General features: G+C 41.2%; 1 protein-coding gene and 1 long non-coding RNA gene across 8 annotated transcripts in view; one reads left to right on the top strand and one right to left on the bottom strand.

The window, feature by feature from the left end:
* Positions 1–23,618, bottom strand: part of LOC140697383 (uncharacterized) — a 187,657-nt gene that overhangs the window by 16,452 nt on the left and 147,587 nt on the right. The gene's annotated exons all lie outside the window — the stretch shown is intronic.
* NPSR1 (neuropeptide S receptor 1) overlaps positions 17,719–23,618 on the top strand; it is a 137,402-nt gene continuing 131,502 nt past the window's right edge. For 2 of the 3 annotated variants that reach the window (XM_015237252.3, XM_015237251.3), the window contains exon 1: positions 17,752–17,895. In XM_015237252.3, the coding sequence (XP_015092738.2) occupies positions 17,752–17,895 (144 nt within the window). Of the gene's footprint in view, positions 17,896–23,618 lie in introns of all 3 variants that reach the window. The other variant, XM_006201884.3, reaches the window with a different exon arrangement.

Below are 23,618 nucleotides of genomic sequence, written 5' to 3'. Positions count from 1 at the left end.
CATGTGCGTGAAAGAGGTACTCTGCTCCCTGCCAACCCTTCCTGTTTCAAAGCAGAAAGGACCCTAGAGATCAGAGGTTACAACTTCAAACTCAAGAGGACCCCACGGTTCTAATATGATTATGAGAGCATAAGGTGCTCTTTCAATTCCTAAATGTTTTTAAATAGATGCTAAATATGTAAGTGTTATTTGACTTATTCACTTCCAAAAGACATTTTAATTTTAATGCACACAACTTGACTCAATATGGATCTATGGAATGGAAACAAATGGTTAATGATTAAAGTCTCATTACAAGCAAATAACAGAAAAAACAGTGAGGAGAATAATGAATTCTTATCCAGGCAACATATGGTTGTTAACTACAACAGACACATGAGCGTGTGCTGTGTTTATAAATTTTTAATTTTTCAAAGTGTTCCAAGCAGCTCAAATTAATTGTCAACGTGTGTTATTTCTTAAAACACAGCCTATCTTTTGATTCACAAAATAAAATTAATTTTTTTCACTTGAATATTTAACTGATGTGGATAATAAGATGTCAACTGTGTAGAGAAACTAATTTTATCCAAATTATGGGTAAATTACTTTCTAAGTCAATGATGTTTATTTCTTTCAAAAGTCTTGCCTGTGTTACTTTCCACACAATTCTTTTTACGTCCTGATCTATCTTTTAACTTCCCAAGGAGCACTGTGCAGCCGAGATGGGACAATGCCGAGTACAAGGCTCATGATTGATTTCTACCTTCTCTTGTTTCCAGTTTACTCTCTATATTTATCGATGATGGTGGTGATGATGGTGATGATGATTTCTTCTATTTCATTCACTCAAATGTCATTTAATTTCCTTGCACTAGAATTGCTTTTATACTACTATCACATTTATTACCTCATTTAATTCTCATATCAACTCTGGAACAAGCAGGGCAATAATAGTATACCCACTTTTTTAATAAATACTATAAGAGAGATTAAGTAATTTCACAGAATTGTAGTTATTAAGGGCTGATGTTCAGAATGGTACCCAGATGTCCTAACCCCCAGCACACAATGTTTTCCGTGATGTTCTAGGGGAAATAATCTGAGTTTTGATGTTGCACATACCTCAGCTGGAATTCTCTCTCCTAACTAGCTAGGTGAACGTGATGTAAGTAAACTTTAAAACTCTCTTTGAGCTTCCGTTTCCTCATCAGCAAAATGGAGATAATAAAAAATACATACAAACTACTTGGCACAGTTCCCAGTGCAGCCGAAGGTTTTAACAAAGTAGTTGTAGTGAGGATACCATTTTAGTGCCAAGCAGATGCTCTGTAAATGCGGGTTTCTCCCTTTCCAGGCAAGTCACATCAAGGTTCATTGCAAGTGAGATTGTCACTTAATGGGGACTGACAGAGAAAAACATGTTTACAAATTAAGTTGAGCAATTGCAACTAATAACATGTACTGAGCACCTGTTACGTGCCACACACTGTCTATTCTAAAGTGCTTTATATGTAAAAGTAGATACTATTACTCTCTCCATTTTACATATTAAGAAATTGAGTCACAGATGGGTTAATAACTCCCAAGATCACATACCAAAGAGGGATGGAGCTGGGATTTGAACCAGTTAATGTGGTTCCAGAAGCCTCCAAGTATAGGCCAATTCTAATAGCAATACTATATCCAAATTACATACAAGAAATATAAGCAAAAAAATGCAAAAAATCCCTACGGAGGAGAACACCCTCTTCTGTTTTATACTTCTGTATAGTTCTGTATAACAATCAGTTTCTGTCTTTGTATCACTTAACTATCTAAACTTAAAAAAAAGAAAAACCAACATTGCCAATATCTTGACATAAGGCAAAAAGTTGCTCCTGGGAACAGGTTGATCAACTATCAATGAAAATATTGTCTTTAAATGGTATGATAAAGGAGAGGAAAATTTTCCTCAAGTAAGTCAGAATGGGGTTATACCACTGCCTTGCTCAAAAATCTCCAATGCCTTCCTTTTACCTACAGAATCAAGTTCAGATTCCTGCCTGTCCCTCGGGACACTCCAAAATCTGCGAGCATTTAGTTTTTATCTCCCGCAACTCACAGCTTGAAGTCTCCACATAAGTTACTTTCAAATCTTATCTCGACATTTCTCTAGTTCCTCTACATCCAGAACATCGTCTTTTCTCTCTCTGTTGTCCCTACCCATCCTCCAAGGCTCATACACAACCGGCAGAATTTCTCTGAGTCACTCCTCACTTTCAACACCTTCAAGGGGTCCTTTGCTCTTGACTTAGGGAGCACACCAACTACTCCAGTCATTCGCTGTTAATCCTCACATTGATTGAGCATCTATGATGTTCCAGGTGTTCTAAATGTACATTTGTATTTAATCCTTACAAAGACTGGTACGGACATCACTGTCTTCATTTTGCTTAGAAAGATATCGAAGCTGAGCAATCTAACTTGCCAAAGGTAGACAGTTATTGAGAAGTGGCTTGGCAATAAAAAACCAAAGTGGTCTAAAGCCAGAGATAGTATTTTTCAAAAATTTCCAAAATGAAATCTAGATTTTTACCTTTTAAGCCAACCTGATCACTTTCTCATGGTACTGTCTTGTGGATTACTCCGAGAATATACTAGGGTGCAGCAGGACTCAGTGCCCTGATCCCTCAGTGGCGCCCTTGGTGCGTGTGGCAAAGGCGGCAGGCATGCAGAGTGGGGAGCGCACCAAGGTCTGATGTCAGGAAGGAGAACATGTTGACTGAGCATTAGGTTAGGGTGCATCTCCCCTGGGCTTCCTTGTAGCCATCACCCAACTCAGCTCCTCTACAGTCATTTGTAACACTCTTCTTCCTTGCTGTCTCCCTCTGTCAAGTCTTTAAAAACCAGGCACTCATTTTCCAGACCCCCTTACAGCTGGGGGTTGCTGTGTGCTCTCGCTCTTGCCAGTCAAGTGGAAAAGGGGTAACTGCTGGTACCTTCATGAGCACCGTGAAAACATTTTCCTCTCAGAAAAGAGAGGCAGATAGGAACACACTCCTTCCACCACCAGAATTTTTTTTTTCCTTTTTTTCCCATACCATCCTTGCTTTTTGTTTCGGACACTGACATGTGAATGTATGATGATTAGGGATGGCAGCCGTCTTGTAATCATGAAGGGAGCCAGTTGTGGGCAACATGATGAAAATGGCTAAGAAGCGGATCAAAAGAGCCTGGGTCCCCTGTTGAGCTGAGTTACCAGAGTTACCTTGTTGAGTCACCAGACCTAGCCTGATACTGCTCAGCTCCAGCCCTCTGTGGTGTAAACAATATGTCTTCACGGTTTCATCTGCTGTGAGCTGAGTCTCTGCTCCTTGCAGTCCACGGCATCCTAAAGCTGATACACCATCAAATGGGCAGCAGCAGTAACTTCCTACATGCTTTGCCCTCTCTGGCCACGTAGCTATGCTCAGAACAAGGACGTCACTGAATTAAGTGACATTTTTATAAAGCTATAGAAGCAAAAGGCCCACAAATCTTGGAAGCCTTAACTTCTAATTGTTAGATCCAGGATTCTTGCAAAAATTCCTGATGGACACAGAGCCTACAGTTATACAGCAAGGCAGGAGGAGGAGAATTCAAAGTAGCAGTTGTTTCCTGGCTGCGCACAGAGATGATGAAACTATTCCTATAGAGAATTGGGAAAGAAGCGCAAGAAAATAGATGCTAATGCTGGGATCTGACTCCTGGCTGCCCTTTTCCGCAGGTTTGACCCATTAATGGGGGGTTGGATAAAATCGGCTTGGGGATCTGAATGCAGTAAAGGCTCGTACCACACTTTTCGTCCGGAACTCAGGGAGAAGACAGCCACGCAGACTGCCACACACCAGCAAAGGTGGACTGCTGAGGATTAGTAAGAGGGGTTTGGCATCGCAAGACCAACCCACCTCAGGCTGTGGAAGAGATTCACAAAGTTCCAAACTCAGGGGCCCAGAAGGCAACTGAGAATTAACAGCTGGTATGCAATCAGGGATTCACAACCCCATAGCAAAGACTCAGAAAGTGATGATGCCAGGGAAATGGGAAGAACAAGAAAGCCGAAAGAGAACAATTCAGAGACTGAGTGTAAAATGAATTACCCTAAAATGAAAAGACTGAAAAGATGAAGGGTGTTTTTCCTACTATAGAACAGAAGTGGTGTTTCATGAACTGAGTTGATTTCTATAATAAAGTTTCAGTTTTCCCATATGAGTTGGTGTTATAAAATTTAAAGTTGTAGCAGACAATTTGACATCCGTGCAATACAGTATGTTAGGACTCATCTATCTGAGCTAACAACAATTTTCCAAAAGAGGCACAAGCAGCAGGCTGCCCTGTTACCATCACGTCTGACTCTGATTTGTCTGAGCCAAAGGACTACTGACATGTGTTTTCATCTTGCCCAGGGGAAAAGCCCCAAGGTGAAGACCCTCGGGTGCAGCTATGAAGTTTCAGGCATGGATTTTACTTCACAGCCACAAAGAGGAGCACCAGCCCAGCAGAGGAAGATGGCTTGATCAGCCTTTCCACTTCTCACCACGTAGCACTCCCATGCTGAAGGATGGGTCCTGTTCACAGGAAGTCACATCACTTGACTGGATTTGCCCTGACACTAGGTTCCTAGGAAGGGACCTGCCTGCTGTGAGTAATATTTCATTGTTGACAGATAGGCTTCTTGGTTCACTGCCATTCAAAGTTCTAAAGCACTTGCAAAGAGGACATTCAGATTATGAACCAAGTCACATACGACTAAAGAGCTTAGAGCAGCCACCTGGTCCACTGCAGAATATTAAGAGTGACTATGGACCTGGGTCAAGTCCAGGTTCCATAACCTACTGGGTATATTACTCTTTCCTCAGTTTCCTCATTTATGAAAAAGGAAGGCATATCTGTCTCAGCATATCTTTCTGAAAATTGAAAGAACTTAACACATATAAAGCACTCAACTCTACTGGCCTACGGAAGAAATGTAGCAAGTGCCAATTTCTTTTCCTCCCTTCTTTTTGTTATTTCGTGCTGTAAATTTTACCTTATTCTGAGTGTAAGCACAGTGTGTTTTTGCTAAGGTTGAACATCCATGGTGACTTCATCCGTTAGTCAGTCGGATGCATTTCATCATCGGTTATACCCAGGAGCCCCTGTAGGTGCTAACAGGACCACTAAACATTAAACGCTGAGGTGCCCACCTGTAATCCACTTAAACAGCTGGAGATGCCTCCACTGATACTCATTCAGCAGATGTTCCCTCTGTATCAAAAGTGTGCCAATCTCATCCAAAAGGCCAGAGAATTGAAGAGGGGAGAATACAGCCTCTGTAACACGTGGAAGAGGTAAAACAGGGCAATAGGGGGCCAGGATGAAGGATATCAAGCTCAAAACCAAGACTCAGAAGCAAGGAGACTGTATCAGACTGTTCTCAGTAATTCAGGTGGGAGATGATGGTAGCCTGAAGTAAGATTATAGTGGTAGAGTAATGGTACAGATGGAGAGAAATACATAATTTCAAAGAAGCTTTGAGAGGGCCACTAGCAGGCTTTGATCATTGAACGGATGTCAACAGCAGGTCAATAGCAGGTGGAATAGAGGAGGTAAACATGACCACATGATGTAACCCATTAATTCTAATTGACGGCCTGAGTCGGGGAAACACTTCTCTAGGTGACTTGTGAGATACCAAGAGGTGAAGCCACATTTCTGACTTCTAGAAAATTTATAATACATTTAAGGATATATAACAATTTTTCCTGTCTCCCTGATTTATTGTTTAAGGGCCTTAGTCAGTTGCTAGCTAAGAAAAAAAAGGCAGAAAAATTAAAAGGCCTTGGTATCTGGGAAGAATTTTTGGGAAGCCTCAAGAAAATCCCTTTGAAACCTCTGCATAATTGTTTTAGTCTTACAGGGAGAGTGAATGAAAAGAACACGTGGTGTCATTTACTTCTGAGCCAGGTACCCCAAAACCTAGGGGCACCAGCTTCATTTCTATAAAGACGAAGGTAAATTGTAATATCTGGAAGCGTTCTTTGAAAGTTACTCTTGGAGAATTATACTGAGTCAGACATTTTCATTTAAAGCCCATGTTGCTTAAAATTACACATTCTCTTTTGCCATTTATATGCAAGTGTGCTACATGAGAAACTACCCTATCAAAATCCCGAGTAAAGTAAAAGAAATTTGCTGTTAGGTGTCAGTGTGGGCCCTCAATTTCTGCCCTAGGGAAAGCAGAAGTGTGAAGATGCCTCCCTCAACTCCACTCACATCCCACAGTCCCCTTATCACATTTGTGCGGCCCTACCTCGAGTTGTGGGCAGTCTCTTCCTTTACCTCTTCTCATCACCAGGGATATCTTTTCTGCACCATCTCTGGGGCCCTGCGTCTGTCCAGACAGCTGAAAGCCACCACTTTCAGGCAGAGAGGCCAGATCCACTGTGGAACACAGTTGGCATTAGAGCTGATAGTGGGTAAAGGGAAAGGACAACCTGAATACCCCACTCCTGTTGCTCCACCTGCTGTTTCTCTGTGAAATTCATCATCAGTCATGGCCCCACCTGGAGTGGCTGCTCCAGAGAGTGTTGCTCCCAAGAAGCAGAGTGTAGGAAGATTTCCCAAATCTAGTTCATAGATCCAAAGCCAATTACGTTAGAATACAGTTGGGAAACAAATGGGAAGTTGGAGGAGCCAGGCCAAGCAGGAGCAAGTATGAGAATATAGGGCATGGGTCTGCGTTCTGAGGATGTAGGTTGGAGACCAAGTTAGAAAAGGCCATTGAAGAAGCACATCAAGTAAGCTAAGAAGCAATTAAGAATCCTCAAGGACTGTTCCCACCACTTACAGCCCAAGCAAACACACATGGGCACTGGTATCAATTGCTGAGTTACTGGGATGGTATGTTGATCGTGTCATTTGCCTTGGGAAGAGGGGCTTTGAAACCAGGACAATAGCTCTGGTTTCCAGCCAGACAGACAACCAGAAGCGTCCCAGCATATACAGAACAGGAGTCTCATTATCCTAGACTCCTTATGTCTTGGGCAAGACGTAATTCTAATTCACTGTTATCTTCACTCTCTGATTTTATACTAACCAGGGTCATGATAGCTAACCAAGCGTTCCCAGATACCCCACATCCAGCTAATAGCAGAGCTCACCGCCTTGGGGCAACAATTTGATCCCCTACACACACACACACACACACACACACACACAGACACACACACAATTTGATCCCCTAAACACACACACACACACACACACACACACACACTGAACATGATGCCTAGAGACATTCTGTTGCTAGTTCACTAGTTGCAGGAAACTGTGTAACTGGCTGGACTTACTCACACCAGGGACCGTACATCTCCTTGTCACCCTACCTTAAGAGTGCTAATCCCTCTTTTCTCTCTCGGATACATTCCATAGATCAAATGGCAGATGCCTTCTCTGCAACAGTTTTAAAGAAAGGACCTTCCTGGGGAGGCCTAGGTGGTCTTCTGAATTAGACAGAACCTCGTCTTCAGCTGACATATAAGGATACCCAATCTAATCAGCATGCCTTAGGTTTAGAGCAAGACATTTTCTCTTATTTGAGTGACAGGAGATTGTGTTTATTAATTTTGTTTTCAATGAATGCACCTCAATACTGTTATTTCTAAGATTCTTTACAGCATTATAATTTAAAACAGAGTTCAGTGTGACAATATGGAGCATGATGTTTTCATTCTGGTACAAATTTGTCATCTAAGAGTGAAGGGAGAAGAAGAAAAGCTGACAGTTCAGATAAGAAGAAATAATTGACTGAGAAGCTCTTATACTTGAGAAAGATATAAAAGTAGAAATTGAAATCATTAACATGAACTGTGGACTTTGAAAAAAACCTTTACTCTAAAACTGAAATGACTCAGCTATGCCTGATCTGAAGTCAGGGACTGGAATATAAACCCACAGCCCCTGTGGTCTGCATTCAATCTTTATACCTTCTCCCTAAATATAATTAGATCTTCCCTATAAAGTAAAGGTGCCAGATCTTGGGATAGGAAAGTAAGATGGGCCTGGGACAATTTGCAGTTGGACAGTGGTGATCTATTTAGACATTCTGGAGGCAGTAAAGAAATAGGTAAGTAGAACGACTTGAGTAAGGGCTCTTACAACAGAGCATTCAGACGACGAGAAAAATAATCATTATGAGTCACTACAGGAAGATTAATTTATACATAAGCCTTGAATCCATGATAATACTTAAAAATAAAAATTAACTGAGGAATGCTAGGGGAAGGGAAACTGGATGAAGGTGGTCAAAGATACAGACTTCCAGTTATAAGGTCAATAAGTGCTAGGGACATAATGTGCAACATGATTAATATAATTAACATGGCTGTATGTTACACAGGAAAGTTGTTAAGAGGATAAATTCTGAGTTCTCATCATGAAGAAAAATGTTATTTTCTTTTTCTTTCATCTTATATCTGTATGACATGATAAATGTTCACTAAACTTATTATGGCAAACATCTCATGATGTATGTAAGTCAAATCATTATGCTATACACCTTAAACGCATACAGGGCTGTATGTCAATTACATCTCAGTAAAACTGGGGAAAAGGAATTTAAGAAAGAAATCACCAAACATAAAAAAAAATTAACTGGGGAATGCTAATAATACTGTGTTAATTGGAATCAAACAACACACGTGAAACGTTAGTATTGTTTACAGTAAGATGGGTTATTTGTCAAATAATTAAGAGAGTCTTACTCTGAAGTTCAGTCAATCCAGGTTATCCCTGACAAACTGATTCCCTTCTCGTGGAGGTTTTAAAGTGCAAAGCATTCCATGAAGAGAAGAGGTCTATGTTCATCTCAGAATCTAAACAGATTTGTTACTGCTTTAAGCAGCAGATTATGTGATAGAGGTGATGCTATGTAATTTTAAAAGTTAAGTCATAAAAAGCTACCTAGTTGTACCTTTTGGATCCTTGAGCCACCATGTAAGATGTTCAGTTACCCTGGGGTCACCATGATGTGAGGAAGCCCACGTCACATGGAAAGACTACATGTAGACACTCTGGTCAACAGTTCCAACTGAGCTCAGCTTTTAGAGTCATCCCAGCCCAAGTGCCAAAAATATAACTGTAAAGTTCTCAAAAACATTTCAATCTTCTATCATTTAAATTACCCAAAGTTTTGAAGTTCTCCCATGGAGGCCCCAGACATCATAATGACAAACCATCCCTGCTATGCCCTGTCACAATTCCTGATTCACAGAATCTGTAGGCCCAATAAAATGATAGTTGACCTGTGCCACTAAGTTCTGCAGTGCTGTTACACAGTGATATGTGATCAGAACATCTCTAGACTTTCAGGCAAGAACAAATTATGTGATTAAAGTCTCAGGTATTTATGAAGTGTTCTTCCATATTGTTATGCTTTTGATCGTGCTTAGTGTTTGAAATGTGTAATGTATTCCAAGATAAAAGTCAAGTAAAGCAGGATGATAACAGCTCAAGAAAATTCTACTAAGCATAATCAAGTTTGAACCAGAGCAGAGTATGCATCAAAACAGCCCACAGATCTCCTTTTTGAGACTGAACTAATTAAAGTTCAGAAAGAAAAGTCCCAGAGATCTGATCATCCATATTCCTGCCACCTTCCTGCAGTTCTCAGTCTAAATGCTAATCTAAATCTTCTCTTTTAAAGAAGGAAGCAACTACTCATCAGTATATGGAAATGGCAAGGCTGTACAGACTTCATCCCTGCCCAAGATAATAAAGCTATAAACAACAAACAACACTTATGGAAACAAGAATATATAAAGAAGTCGTACAACTTGTACCATATGATCCAGTGATCACACTCTTCGGTATTTACCAAAAGCTTATGTCCACATAAAAACCTGCATGCATATGTTTATAGTACTTTATTCATGATTGCCAAAACTTGGAAGCAATCAAGATGTCCTTCAGTGGGTGAATGGATACACTGTTGTATACTCAGATAATGGAATATTATTTAGCACTGCAAAGAAATGAGATATCAAGCTATGAAAAGACACTGAAGAATCTTAAATGCATATTACTAAGTGAAAGAAGCCAATGTGAAAAGGCTACATACTGTATGATTTCAATTATATGACATTCTGGAAAAGACAAAATTATTCAAAAACTATTCTCTTCTAAGATTAAAATCAGAGACAGTAAAAAGATCAGTGGTTGCCAGGGTTAGCAGAAAGGATGAACAGTCAGAATACAGATTTTTAAGGCTGTGAAAATACTCTGTATGATATTATAATGGTGCATACATGTCATTAAGCATATGTCCAAACAATAATTTAAAGTATGGACTTTGGGTGATTATGATAAGTCAGTGTAGGTTCATCAGTGGTAACAAATGTACCACTCTGGTGAGTGATGTTGATAACAGGAAAGGTCATGCATATGTAGGGGGAGAGAGTATATGGGAAATCTCTATACTGTCCCTTAATTTTGCTAAGAACCTAAAACAATTCTAAAAAAAAAAAAGTCTTTAAAAATAGAATAAAGGGGAAAATAAATGGACATTTTAATGCCTTTTATTTTTATGGTTTTAATTTATTTTAATTTTTGACTATGGAATAGTCTTACCTGGTTCAAAAATTAAACTAAGTAAAAAGTTAAAAAATAAATATATATTTACCCTACAACTCAAAAATCCATAATAGAAAACGTTAGCAAACTTCTCTGAGTTTTCAAAAAATCCAGTAGACAAAAACTAGTAAGTAAGGAAATTGAGGTTCTAAAGAATACAGTAGAATTAATGTGGGTGCCTGACACATATGCATATGAAAGTATCTCTGTGTGTGTATTTAATTGGCTTATAAATAGAATTCCATGGATTCTTCATAAAAATATGAAATTACATTGGATTGAACAAAAATAACAACATTTGGAAGTCACTCACAAGTAATTCTTTGTTCCAAGAAGGAATCAAGACACATATTACATACACTGTAGGAAACAATGAAAATAAGAGTAATACATATCAGAATCTATATGACATAGCTAAAAGCATATTCAGAGGAAAATTCATTGCCTTAAACATGAAAGAATGAAAATAAATGTTAAACATTTAATTCAAGGATTCAGATAAAGAACAGCAAAACGAAAACAGAAGAAAGAAAAAGAAAAAGCAGCAATTATACTTAAAGAATATATTTTGAGGAAATTATCAGACAAGTACTCACAGATGATTGTTCAGGGCAGTTTCTGAAAAATCAGATAACAAATCTCAGTTATTATAAGGATGACTGACTAAATCATTGGAACATCACATATTAGCATTAGAGAGAGAGACTAAAAATGACCATTTTATTTGATATAAAAGCCTACAATATGTGAAATTAAAAAGCAGAATGCCAAGCAGAGTGTATGGTATGACTCACTTGAGGACTGAGGGACATATTAGCAGCTAACATAACTTGTGTCTTTGCATGTTCAGATATTTATTTCGAGTAAGCCAAATTTTACTGTTATAATTAGAAAAATACAATCCTAAAAGCAGGGACTGCTATGTCATATTTCTTCCAATGTCCACTTTAAAGTAGAACATTGCATTCCATTTCTTTAAGGAATATATCTCTTAATCACCGTGACATGAGTAACCTCTCGTACCTATTTGAGCAAGCAATTACCAGATTTAATACTGCATTTTTCTTTTCTCCAGGATCCCAAAGATTTATTTCTGCCTTCAAAGCAATTTTCTCTCTGAGGATACTATTATCTCATACTAATGATTTAGAGCCCTCACTACCACAACAGAATGCAAGGCAAAAATAAAGGGACTAGGGAAAATTAACCAGTATGGACTCAATGATTGTTTCTAATTCTGTTTCTCTACTTGGAAAAAAAGGTCTCCTTTACCAAGAGCTCTCTGCAGTGTTAAAATGGGGAACTTTCACCTACTTTAAAGTAATATTCTGGGAATTAAATGTTGTGATGAAGATCAAGCACTCAGCACAGTGATTAGGTGTAATTTCCCCTATTCCTTCCCGTACATCCTCTCCTACTCTTACCACTATAATTAAAACCCTTTTATAATTATAACTCTCCTTATATTTACATAAATTCTAAAAGAGGTACTTAGAGTAAAGGTCCAAGGGCAGCAACTGTGAAATATTTTACTTAATAACATTTGCAGCATCATGATTACTGCATGCTTGGACATTCAACTCCTTCCTATGAGAGAAAAGTCATGGAGGGCAGAGTGTCTATTAGCACCTTAACCCTGAGAAAGTTAGTCTCTGCAGGTGATGGCACATTCTGGTATCAGAGAATCAAAATCCCTCCAGAGGAAGTTAATTTCCTTTGTCCTAAACCCGCTTAGTCAACCATTCTCCACCTTGATAGAAAGGAAGAGCTGCGTGCTTCATCCAAAGTAATTAAAAACACCAAAACCCAAATTTAAATCTCAAAACTATGATTTTTGCTTCCTCTGAAATCGAAATACTAATTCTCTTCACTGTTCTCTTAGAGATGAACCACACTCTGCCTGTGTCACCTCCTGCTTTTGTGCTGTTTTACTCTCCTTCTGTGACTGAACCTGGAGTATCACATCTGTTCTCTCCAACAGGAACGTCCCCACATCACCTGCATAAAGTTTTCCTCATACAGCAACTGTTCACATAGATTTTTTTATGACCAATAGCAAATTCAATTCAGTACAATATGCATTTCTGAACAGTTTGGAGCTATCAAAGAACAACTCAGGACTTCAATAAGATTTTTTTTTAAGGATTGTGGCTAGAGAGGGAAAAGGAACCACTGCCAATAGGGAAAGGAAGACCTTTGCAATTGGGAGAATGTTCCCACCAGGAGATTTGCAAGTGTCTCCAGAATTAAAAAGAAAGGGGGGTTATGAGTCTAGAAAGAAGCATTCTTGGAGAAGAAGGATGAACAGAGTGGCATGGTCTGATAGCAGAGCCATCACCTATTCCATTGAAGAGCTATTAAGGAGGAGTTGTAAACTGGCTTAAATTGAGGAGTCCCAAGTTCAGCCTGTGGGAAGGACAGAATCTTTGCCTTTTTTTTTAATTCAAGTATAGTCAGTTTACAACGTGTCAATTTCTGGTGTACAGCATAAAGTTTCAGTCATACATATACATATATATTCGTTTCCACATTCTTTTTCATTATAGGTTACTACAAAATATTGAATATAGTTCCCTGTGCTATACAGAAGAAACTTACTGTTTATCTATTTTATATATAGTAGTTAGTATCTGCAAATCTGGAACTCCTATTTTATTCCTTTCCACCCCATTTCCCCCCTGATAAGTATAAATTTGTTTTCTATGTCTGTGAATCTGTTTCTGTTTTGTAAATAAATTCATTCGTGTCTTTTTAAATATAGATTCCACATGAGTGATATCATATGGTATTTTTCTTTCTCTTTCTGACTTACTTCACTTAGTATGACAATCCCCAGGTCCATCTATGTTGCTGCAAATGGCATTATTTTATTCTTTTTTATGGCTGAGTAGCATTCCATTGTATAAATATATCACAACTTCTTTATCCAATCATCTGTCTGGATGAACATTTAAGTTGCTTCCATGTCTTGGCTATTGTAAATAGTGCTGCTATGAACACTGGGGTGCACATATCTTTTTGAATTAGAGTTTCCTCCAGACACATGCCCAGGAGTGGGATTGCTGGTTTGTTTAACCAGTATTTTGTTCTGATTGATCAGTGGGGACTTAAGAACTTAGCTAACCATTTATGAGACAAAGAAAGGAACTGGAAGGTCTGTGTCTAACCTTGGAGGTATCCATGACCTCCAAGGAGGCATTTGTGAGCCTGATCTCATTCATGTGGGGAATGATGCTTACTTGCAGTAAGCTGTTTCTGGAACAAAAAGAAATGATTAACTTCTATGTTTTCCAAGATCACAAGGCTCAAGCAAAGTTCAATCTTGTCAGATGAAACAAAAAGAAATACACTGTCCACTTTACTGTTGATGAGCACTTAGTTTCCAATTAGGGGCAATTACACATGGAGTTGCTCTAGTCATCTTTACATTTTTTGGTTAACATAAGTACTCATTTGTGTCAGGTATTTTCCTAGCAAGGAAATTGTTGGGTCATACAATATGCATATGTTCAGCTTCAGATAATGCTGCCAAGAAGATCTTCAAAGTGTTTGTGCCAATTTACATTGCTGCAGCAGTGTATGATAGTTTTTCATCTTGCATATCCTTACAAACACATGGTATTACCTATCTGTATCATTTAAGCCTTTCCAGCAAGAATCTCATGGTTTTACTCTAAGTCCTGTAATCCATCAATGGCCCTCTTATTTTTGTAGAATCTCTAGGGATGAATTCAGGTAAGAAGCCAGAGGCCGTGTATAATACTTGAGGTTCTCCAGAGAACAGAACCAATAAGAGATATAGTGAGAGAGAGACAGAGAGAGAATGAACTGCTGTAAGGAACTGGCCCCTGTGATTGCAGAGGCTGAGCAGTCCTAAAATCTGTGGTCAGCTAACTAGAGAACTAGTGGAGCTAATGTGTAGTTTTAGTCAAAAAGCTGGCAGTCTTGAGACCCAAGAAGAGTTGATGTTTCTGTTCAAGTCTAAAGGTCTGGAAAGACCGATGCCCCAGCTCAGAGCAGTCAAGTTGGAGGAGTTTCCTCTTATTTGTGAAAGGATCAGCCTTTTTGTTCTATTCAGGTTTTCAATAGATTGAAGGAAGGCCACCCACAGTAGGGAGGCCAGTCTGCTTTACTCAGTCTACTGATTCAAAAGTTAATCTTACCCAGAAACATTCTCACTGACACATTGAGAATAATGTATGACCAAATATCTGGGCTCCTCACTCCCCAGTTGAGTTGAAACATAAAATTAACCATCATACCATATTAGTTTGTCATCTTGTCTGCAACCATTCCTTTCAACTGCTGTGTAGTATTCCACTGTAAATATATATTATATTATATGACAGTTATGTAAAATTTAAAATGCATTATTTTGTTTAATATTATACTTGTGCATTTTGTCTATAATGTCATATTTGCTACAGATTGTTCACTATCATTGATGTATAGTATTTTATTATATTATAACCGAGCAAGACCCTATGGGGCCTTCCTGGGACAGAATTCCCCATGTCCTCTGCTAGCCACCTGTTTGTAGAAAATCTTTAGCTTCTTAGGCCTTCCCAAAGTTCCAAAGAATTAATTTAATCAGAGAAGTGAGAAAATGCAGAAACAAAGGAAAACAGTCAAGCAAGACAAAATAATAATAGTATGGCCATCAAACAAAGTCAAGGACCTTGAGTTCCTCCTCAAGGGCTATTAATAATATTCTGAGCCACATCCTTTAAGCTTTTATGCAGATACCCCTACCAGCTGGAAAAAGTTACCTGTATGCTGACCACAAGCACAAAGACCCCAGACTTGAAACCAGAAGGTTGATGATGTTGACTCCCCATTAACTCACCACTAACCAATTATAAGAATGTCCAGGAGCTGATCACACACCCCACAACCTCCCTCCCTTACCCCATTTTTTAAAACCTTTCCCTAAAGCCTTTGGGGAGTTGAGGTTTCTTGAGCACTAGCTGCCCAGACTCTTTGCTTGGTGCCCTGCAATAAACCCCATGCATTCCTTCACCACAAACCTGTTAATAGACCAGCTTTACTGTGCACGAGTGAGCAGACTCAAGTTTGGTTTGGTAACAGCATGACTACAAGGAAATGTGTTTATCCAGTCTACTGCCGATGGACATGTAGGTAGTTTCTGGTTTAGAGCTTCTCATTGATTTTGTCACCATAAATATTTAGGTTACTTCTGATTTGTTTCTAAACAATGTTGCAAAGGCATCTTTTTGCATGTTTCCTTGTGCACATAATAGATGTTTCTCTTGGGTAGCAAGAGATGAAAAAATGATCCATCTGGACCACGAGTGAAGCGAAAACAACACAGCTCTCTCCACCTATTTCCTGTCCATGGTGTCTACCATTTTCTCTCTCTCCACTCTCACCACACTATGACTTAACCAGCTTCTGCCCTTTCCCAGAAATTTCTCACAGGTTTTATAAACGTTTATTGAAGTAAAATGTACCTACAAAAAAAGTACATACATTTTATGTGTGTAGCGCAGTGAATTTCTGTAACTTAAATACACGTACGTAACCCAGACAAAGAGACAGGAAATTATAGGCTGTGTAATTTCAGCTTTGCTGGGTACTGCCAAATTGCTCTTCAAGGTGACGGTGTTAGCTAACTCACACCAGCAGTGGGAAAAGTACACTCATTTCTTCCCATCTCTGTCAACACTTGGGGTAGTGAGGCCCTAGTTTTTACCATGCCAACAAATAAAAATTCTATCTTGCTTTAAGATGGTTTTCTTTAATTAATGGTTGAGCATCTTTTCCTGTTTATTTGCCTGTCAGAACATCCTTTGCTCATTTTGCTGTTGGGTTGTTGTCCGGTTTTGACCCTTCCCCCACAAGCCCACAGCTCATCCAGTTTTCTGGACAGCTCCTTCCTACTTGCTGCACCTTCAGCGTAGAGTTAACATCTCATCTCTAGAGCACTGTACTCTTCCCAGGCTAGATGGATATGCTAAAACCTTCTCAGAGATTTCATGGGGCTTTAGTCTTTCATGATCATCACTACCTCTTATACTAGGTGTTGTGAACCAGTGGCTGTGCATATTTGGCTCACAGAGAGCTTTCAGTAATCAGGCGCTATGCTTGGTTGAAACCCAAGCATCCTTTTGTTTCACACCTGGCCTGCTACCCTTACTCATGTTAATGTCATGCCTCCATTGGCACTTGAGATTTGACACGAACCCACGTAGGTTACAGTAAAAGTGTCACTGTCTAGGAATTTCTGAAGAGATGAGTTATCATCTCATTTCCGTCACCAGCTATGGGATCTTGGGCAAGTCATTCCACCACTAAGAAGCGGTCTCTCCTAGTGTAAAATGAGAATGTAAAGATACATCCCCTGCTTCCCTCACAGAGTCATTTTGTATGTCAAATAAAAGAACATCGAGGTGACGAGAGTATGCACCAGGCACCAGTGCCAGTCACATCACGAGGGGTGGCAGTCTACCAACACAGACCCCAGGCTTTTCTGAGAAATGCCCCCAGAAAACCCAGAGTAGAATCACAGGTGGGAAATACAAATGTGCTATCTGCCCACGTTTACTGAAATGATGTGCAGGCTACTAAGTGGTTGGGTGAGGACTGTAAGTCAGAAGGCAACCTCAGCTGAAACAAATGCATCATTATGATTTGATTTCAGAAATGCAAGCATGACCTGAATTAATCGACTGGCTGTTTAGTCCAAATTTCAGTATTGTTGAAGCTGGAGCAGAATTGGGGGGTGGGGGGGTCCATTCTGGAAGTTAGGAAAAGCATAACTGAGCAGGGAGGCCGGTCCAGGGAGCCACGTGGATCACTGTGGGGGCCTCCTACCTGCTCTGTAAGCAAGGGGCCCCGGCCCCAGGCAGCGATGTGGGGTGTTGAGGCTGTGCCGGCTGCTGGATCGATGGTAACAGCTGAGGAGAGAGCAGCACGTGGCTTCTCCCCGTCGTCAGGCAAAGCTCTTCAGTGAGGTGGGCTCCGGGAGGGCTCTATGCCTCTGCTCAGCCGAGCTCCAGCCAGAAGCTCAGGGAAGCAGAGGAGGTGCAGGGCTGCAGCTGCTGCCCGGCTCTCAGGAAAAGGCTGGCCTCTCTTCCTCCCTTGGCTGCAAGGACAGCCAGGCTCAACTCCACCTGAGCCATGCCAGCCAACCTCACAGCCAGCAGCCCCGATTCCAACAGGACCGTGCAGGCGCTGGACCCTCCGGTCCTTTGCACCGAAACGGCGACTTTCACTGCAGTGGTGGAAGGAGAGGAATGGGGCTCCTTCTACCACTCCTTTAAGGTAAGTTTCCTGCCTTCCACTCTGAACACTAATTTTAAATAATGGGACAAGTAGAATTTTAGAGACTCAGTTAAATGATCATAGCTGATATTGTGAATGGGTGTAGTTTATTTTTCTTTAGTAAAAAGAGTTTGGAAAAAAAACCCCGATGAGCTAAAGCAATGAGTTTTTCATAGTGTGCAAGGACTTTTATTGTAACTTCTTAAGACTTTTTTTTTTTTTTTTTTGCTGCTGCTGCTGCTGCTGCTGCTGCTACTGCAGATATGTGAATCAAGAGTAACATTTATGAGTGGGTGACTTTAATTTTCCCCCTTTCCTTAGGTGAAAACACTTTTAATTAATTCTATAGTAGTGCCTGAAATGTCTGCTTTTTGTAAGCGGTTATTGCTGTGAGGTTTTTGCTGGGAATATCAGAGGTGTGGAAAGCCCGAAGCAGTGAGAGACACAGCACTGAGGAAGGAAGGAAGGACCGCACTTTCTTTGTTGATCCTTTGCCTTGAACATCAGTGAGAATTAGATTCTTTAACTGTAGTTGGTGATATCACCATTTGCAACAAGTTGTCTCCTAGAACAGATGAGGAAATCAGCATTTGGTGAGTTTCACCTTCAAAGTATCCAAGGGCCACATTGAGGGAACGGTCCTCATTAAGCTAGTACTTTTCCCTCTTCTGCAATAAGACCGTGATCAGGAACAAATTGGGCATCTGGAAAATGAGAGTTACCTGCTTCCTGCGTCGGAATGCTGGGTCTTCAGGTTCTCTCACATGCTGCCTGATGGAGCATTCAGGCATTGCAGTAATTCCCAGATCTCAAACTGGTCTTTTATACCAAAAAGAAAAATACTTCAAGAAAAATTCTAGCAATTTTTTTCTCTTTGTAATCCTCTGGGTGTTCTGGAAATAATTTGGTTTGTACCTGACAAGTTAGAATTGCTGTAAGATCCACCTCTCTGCTGGAGCTTTGCTCCTTTGCCCACGCTAGGAATAAAACTTTCAGCAGGGAGCTGTCTGGGGAGCCAGCCTCACTGGTGCCCATCAAGGACCAGGAGACAATGGAGCAAAGCAGAGCCGATCAAGTCACCGAGGCGGATGCTCGGGACCCGTCCCTGGACGCCACATCCTAATGGAGGCATGCACACACACAGCCCCGCTGCCCTGCTCCACGACAGAGGACAGAAACTCAAATTGGAGTTTGTTACCATTTACCTTTGATAGAGGAATAATCTCCTCTATGAAATCAGCCTGCAGACCTAGAGATTCTATCTCGGAGAAGCCGGCTTTCTACACCCAGGAAGCATGCGGCTCCTCTCAGTGCTGCTGCCTCTGCAGCCTCTTTGATATTTATAGAACATGACAGCAAACAGAACGAAGAGAGACCGGCCATTGCAAAAGGGATAATAATCAGCAATAAGGCAGTTGTTCTGAGATTCAGGCAATAATCACCCTCAGCTGAAATTTCATTTGCTACTTTTCGAATATAGCTCCTAAGGGGATGTTTTGCATATTTGGACCAAAAAAAAAAATAATCCATGCTCACTCTCTTCCAGTGTTTGTACTCTGTTCTGGGGACACTGTCTCCAGGCACTAAGGAGAATCGCATCATTTTTATCTCATTTCTATTAATAAGTTTGCCCTCGGGCAGCTGGACCACTGGACAAGGAGAGAAGCAGAAAGAGGAATTATGTCTGGCCAGGAGCTTTAAAATGCTGTTTCATTTCTTGAGAGATGTAATCATTCACTAAAACAGTGACTTTTAGTTGCAGGACAGTCAGTGATGGTGTTTTGGGAACTAGCTTAGGTGTCTTAGTGTAACTTTTTCAGTGGTCCCCTTTGAGCACAAGTAGTTTTGATGCACTGCCGAAACAAAAACAGTTCTGATGCAAACTCTTGTTGCCTGTGATCCTTCTGCACCCTACTCAAGAAGTCAGAGCTGTGCTTCTTTACTGTCTCCCAGACTTGTCCCTTTAATCCCCACTGCCTTTCCAAATGCAGTAAAATGTAAAAAAAATTAACATGGCAACAGCAGTAAAAGTAGCAGAACAAATAGCCACTGCACTAGCCATAAACTTCACTTGCTGTGGGCTTTCCTGGTGACAGGAATCTCTCTAAATGACTTTTGTGAAGTATCTCACTTCTCAACCCGTGGTGTCTCCTCCCATCTGGAATGCCCTTCCACCTTCATCTGTGTTTATCTAAATTCTACCCTCTCTTTAAGGCTGCTCTTGAGTTGCTTCCTCCCTGAAGCCCCCTTGACTCACCCCTCCTCTGACTTCCAGCAACGTCGTGGAGTGACCCTCTTTCTTTCTCACTTAATCCAGCTCTGCCTTCCACTGCTATTTCAGTATGTGTCAGGAAAACGTGTAACAGTCACCTTTCCAGTGAAAGGAATGCCTGATGTTTGTTTCATGTTTTCTCCAGAAACCAACACTGTGCTAGGCATACTCAGTCAACACTGACTGCATACATGAAGTGTGGTGCTCTGTGTCTGTCATCTGTCAACTTGTTGTCAGATAGGGCAACAGAAAGCTTGCTTTCTCGGTGACAGAGGTAGGGGTCTTGTTAACCGCGACTCCACACATCAGCCCCTTGCCCTGCTGGGTCTCTACCAGCTGTACTCACCGAGGTCCTTGTCCACAGGCACATTCAGTTCATCCTTATTCCATTTCCAAGCCAAAGTGACCAAGGGATGTTATAGTTCCCAGAGGGTGGGGTTTGGAATTAGTCGGGCATCATACACTGGTACCTCATTCCCGGTTTAGCGCTGACGAGCTGATACCCAGCCCACTGCCACCTTACCTAGTCTCAGCTGTCTTGCTCAGTTTACATGCCTGAGCTTCTAATTTAGTTTCCTACCTAGCCCTCTAGTCCTTCTCTGAACCCCAGATCTCTCTGGGAGGGAGGCAAGACATCCCTGTCTAGATCTTACTAGCCCTTTCTTCACAAGCTTAGATCCTTTTCCTTCTCCCATCTCCTTCTCCAAATCCTTGTGCCTGCTCCTCACAGCTCTACCCTACTCTGCCATCTTGAGTATGTCCTTGGATTTCAGCAGGGAGGGCAGAGGTGAGTTCACCACTCCCTTCCTCTAGCATGGACTTCATGTGTGGTCCTGAGTTCAAGGTTCTCAGCTCAGGTCCCAGCTTTCTTCAGTTTCCAGTTTCTCACACATTCAAGGTCCCATCCAGTTCACCTCCTCAGTTCCTAGCCCTCAACACTGAGCAATTATATGGGCTTCAGGAATCTAACAGAAGTTTCAGGGATGACACCTGCCTCATCAGAAACTGAAAGGGGGCCCTGAATATAAGCCTGTTCAAGTAGAAGACAAAAATGCAACTCTCTTCTTAAGAGCCTTGAATTTTGCCGGTGAACTCGCAGTGTTTCCTGAATCCCTGATTCTTAATGATGAGAAAATCAATTCAAAGAGAGAGGGAGAGAAACCTGTCTGAATTAGTAAATTACCTAAATTCTAAAATAATGCAAATGAATTCAGCTGTATTACTCTCAGGTGGGGGAAAAACATGAGCCAAGAGTGCTAACATATTACCTAACAACGATATTTATTGAATTTCCTTCAGCAGGTAGTTGCAAATGATACGCAATTAATCTAACTATTGTTTATATGTAAATGGTTGCGTCTAAGTGCTTGAGGGTGATTGGACACAGTTTGCTCCCTTTGTCTGCGCACCCTCTGCCTGCCTGCCTGCCATCTTACTGTTCATTTTCTTAACACACCATTCCTCCATTAATATAACAAAATTAATTCCAGTGCAACCCAGATCCCAATTATCTCATACTAGACTTTAGGAAAAACTCAATTTAAGACGCTTAAGTGTACTGTGCTTGTTTCTTATTATATTTAGGTCGTCAACTCATTTCTAAGAACTCGCTCTACCTACTGAGTGTCAGCATTTTCACCTTCAGTGACTGTCATTCACTGCATAAATCAAGGGTGGTGTTCCTCTCTGCCCACTGGCCTGCTTCCCTGAACCCTCCTCCTCTTGTCCCATCACATCCCTGCAGGACTTGCTTGTCTCCCTTCCTGCCTTGGACTCCAGGACAATGCAGGTCAGGGATGCCCTTCCTGGAATCCAGGAGTCTTCAGTCCCTGCCCTTCCAATATATCTCCTGCAAGTTATAACAAGGGGTCTTGCATTTACATTATGCACTTTTTGGTCCTCTTCTAATTCGTTTCATTCAACATGTTCATTTTGAGTTTCTGTAGTGCAATATTGTAGCTGTTCATAAGGAAATCACTACTAGTTTTGCCCAGTTAAATAATCATTAAAGGTTTGCTACCACTACCTATTTCTGCTACGCACACCCAGCAGGCCACTTTCCAGTCCCCTGCCCTGGGTCAGCTCTATCACGTCCAAGTTCACTCCACGTCCTTGAGAAAGGCACATGTGTCACTGGTCGGCTCCACAAGGATGTTGTGCAATTCCCACGCTATGTACTCTAGTGTGTGAAAAAGGAAAACTTCCTCAACTAAAGTTCCCTTTGTGTCACTAATACATCTGATGGCAGGAAACAATCTTAGTTAATTCAGAATCAACTCAGAATTGCAGAATTTTCCAGCCTGTAAAGGGTTTCCCCATTTTCTGACTTGGGAAAGGGATCTAAGCTGTAGGAACGATGCTTCTGCAGCGCATTCACCTGTGTGTGGTGGGAGTGAGGGAGGGAGGAATCTGGACAAGCTGGCCTTGCCGGCTGAGGTGCAGAGTCCTGTCTGGCCTTTAGAAGTGGTCATGCTTGTTCCGGACCCTTGTCTGCATCCCCATCTGGCCCAGGTCAAGCTGCACTGTTTTCTGCTACAAGGTCCTTTTGTCACATTTCCTTCAGGTACCTGGGGGCTCGCATCTCCCTCCTTCCCTCTCTCAACCCTGCTTGAGTTTTTGGGTCCCTGATGGAAATAAACATTTGATGGCATCCCTCCCACCAACTCTGGACTGGTCCCCTCTCTCCCCACGTGGCCATTGTACTGTTCAGCTTCCTCCTCACAATAGCCGGGTAGGTCTCAGGTTCCTGCACAGTAAGTGCAGCTCAGCACCCTTTTAATCCTATGCTCCCAGACATAGTCTCTTCCTCTCTCTTTTCGTGGCAGCCTTAGGAGGGGCCATCCCACATCCTCTCCTCAGTGTCTAAGCCTCTCCACATCCTGTACCACTCTCGTACGTCTGTCGCTCCTGTCTGCCTGCTTTCTCAGTCTTGGGGAAACTGACTAGACTGTTTTCTGCCAAATTTATTATTCCAGACTCTCTGCTGTGAATGCTCAAAAGACACATCCTCTTGCAGAGGAAAAAGACACTTCTCTTCAAACTGTTTATGATATTCTCCATGAAGTATTTTGAAAGCCGGGAGCTGACTTGTTTCTCTCTGTCTGCTTTGCTAGAGTAAAGATTGTGCCCTGAAGGCAAATGGGGTAGAGATCTCTGGCTGCCTGGGCTCGGGGAGGTTTTCTAAAGGAAGTAGAAAAGAGCATATCCATTAATGCTTGCCCAAAAAAGTCACCCTGTCATCCTTGAAATAATTTCTTGTTGATATAGTGGGTAAGAAGGTATCAAGCCATGTACTCAAGTGGACAAGAAAGGTAACTTTATTTTTCTGTAACGGAACTTAGCTTCTGTCTGGAACTCTCAGTCTAGCTGATGGCAGAAGTAACCTCGTCATCCCCAAGTAAACTCAGCATCTCGAATCGTCCTCATCACTACAGTGAGGCACAGGCTGTGA

The sequence above is a fragment of the Vicugna pacos genome, chromosome 7, assembly GCF_048564905.1.
Source record: "Vicugna pacos chromosome 7, VicPac4, whole genome shotgun sequence".
Taxonomy (NCBI): Eukaryota; Metazoa; Chordata; class Mammalia; order Artiodactyla; family Camelidae; genus Vicugna; species Vicugna pacos.
Note: the sequence above shows the minus strand (reverse complement) of the source record. Positions and strands in the feature narration are given on the sequence as shown.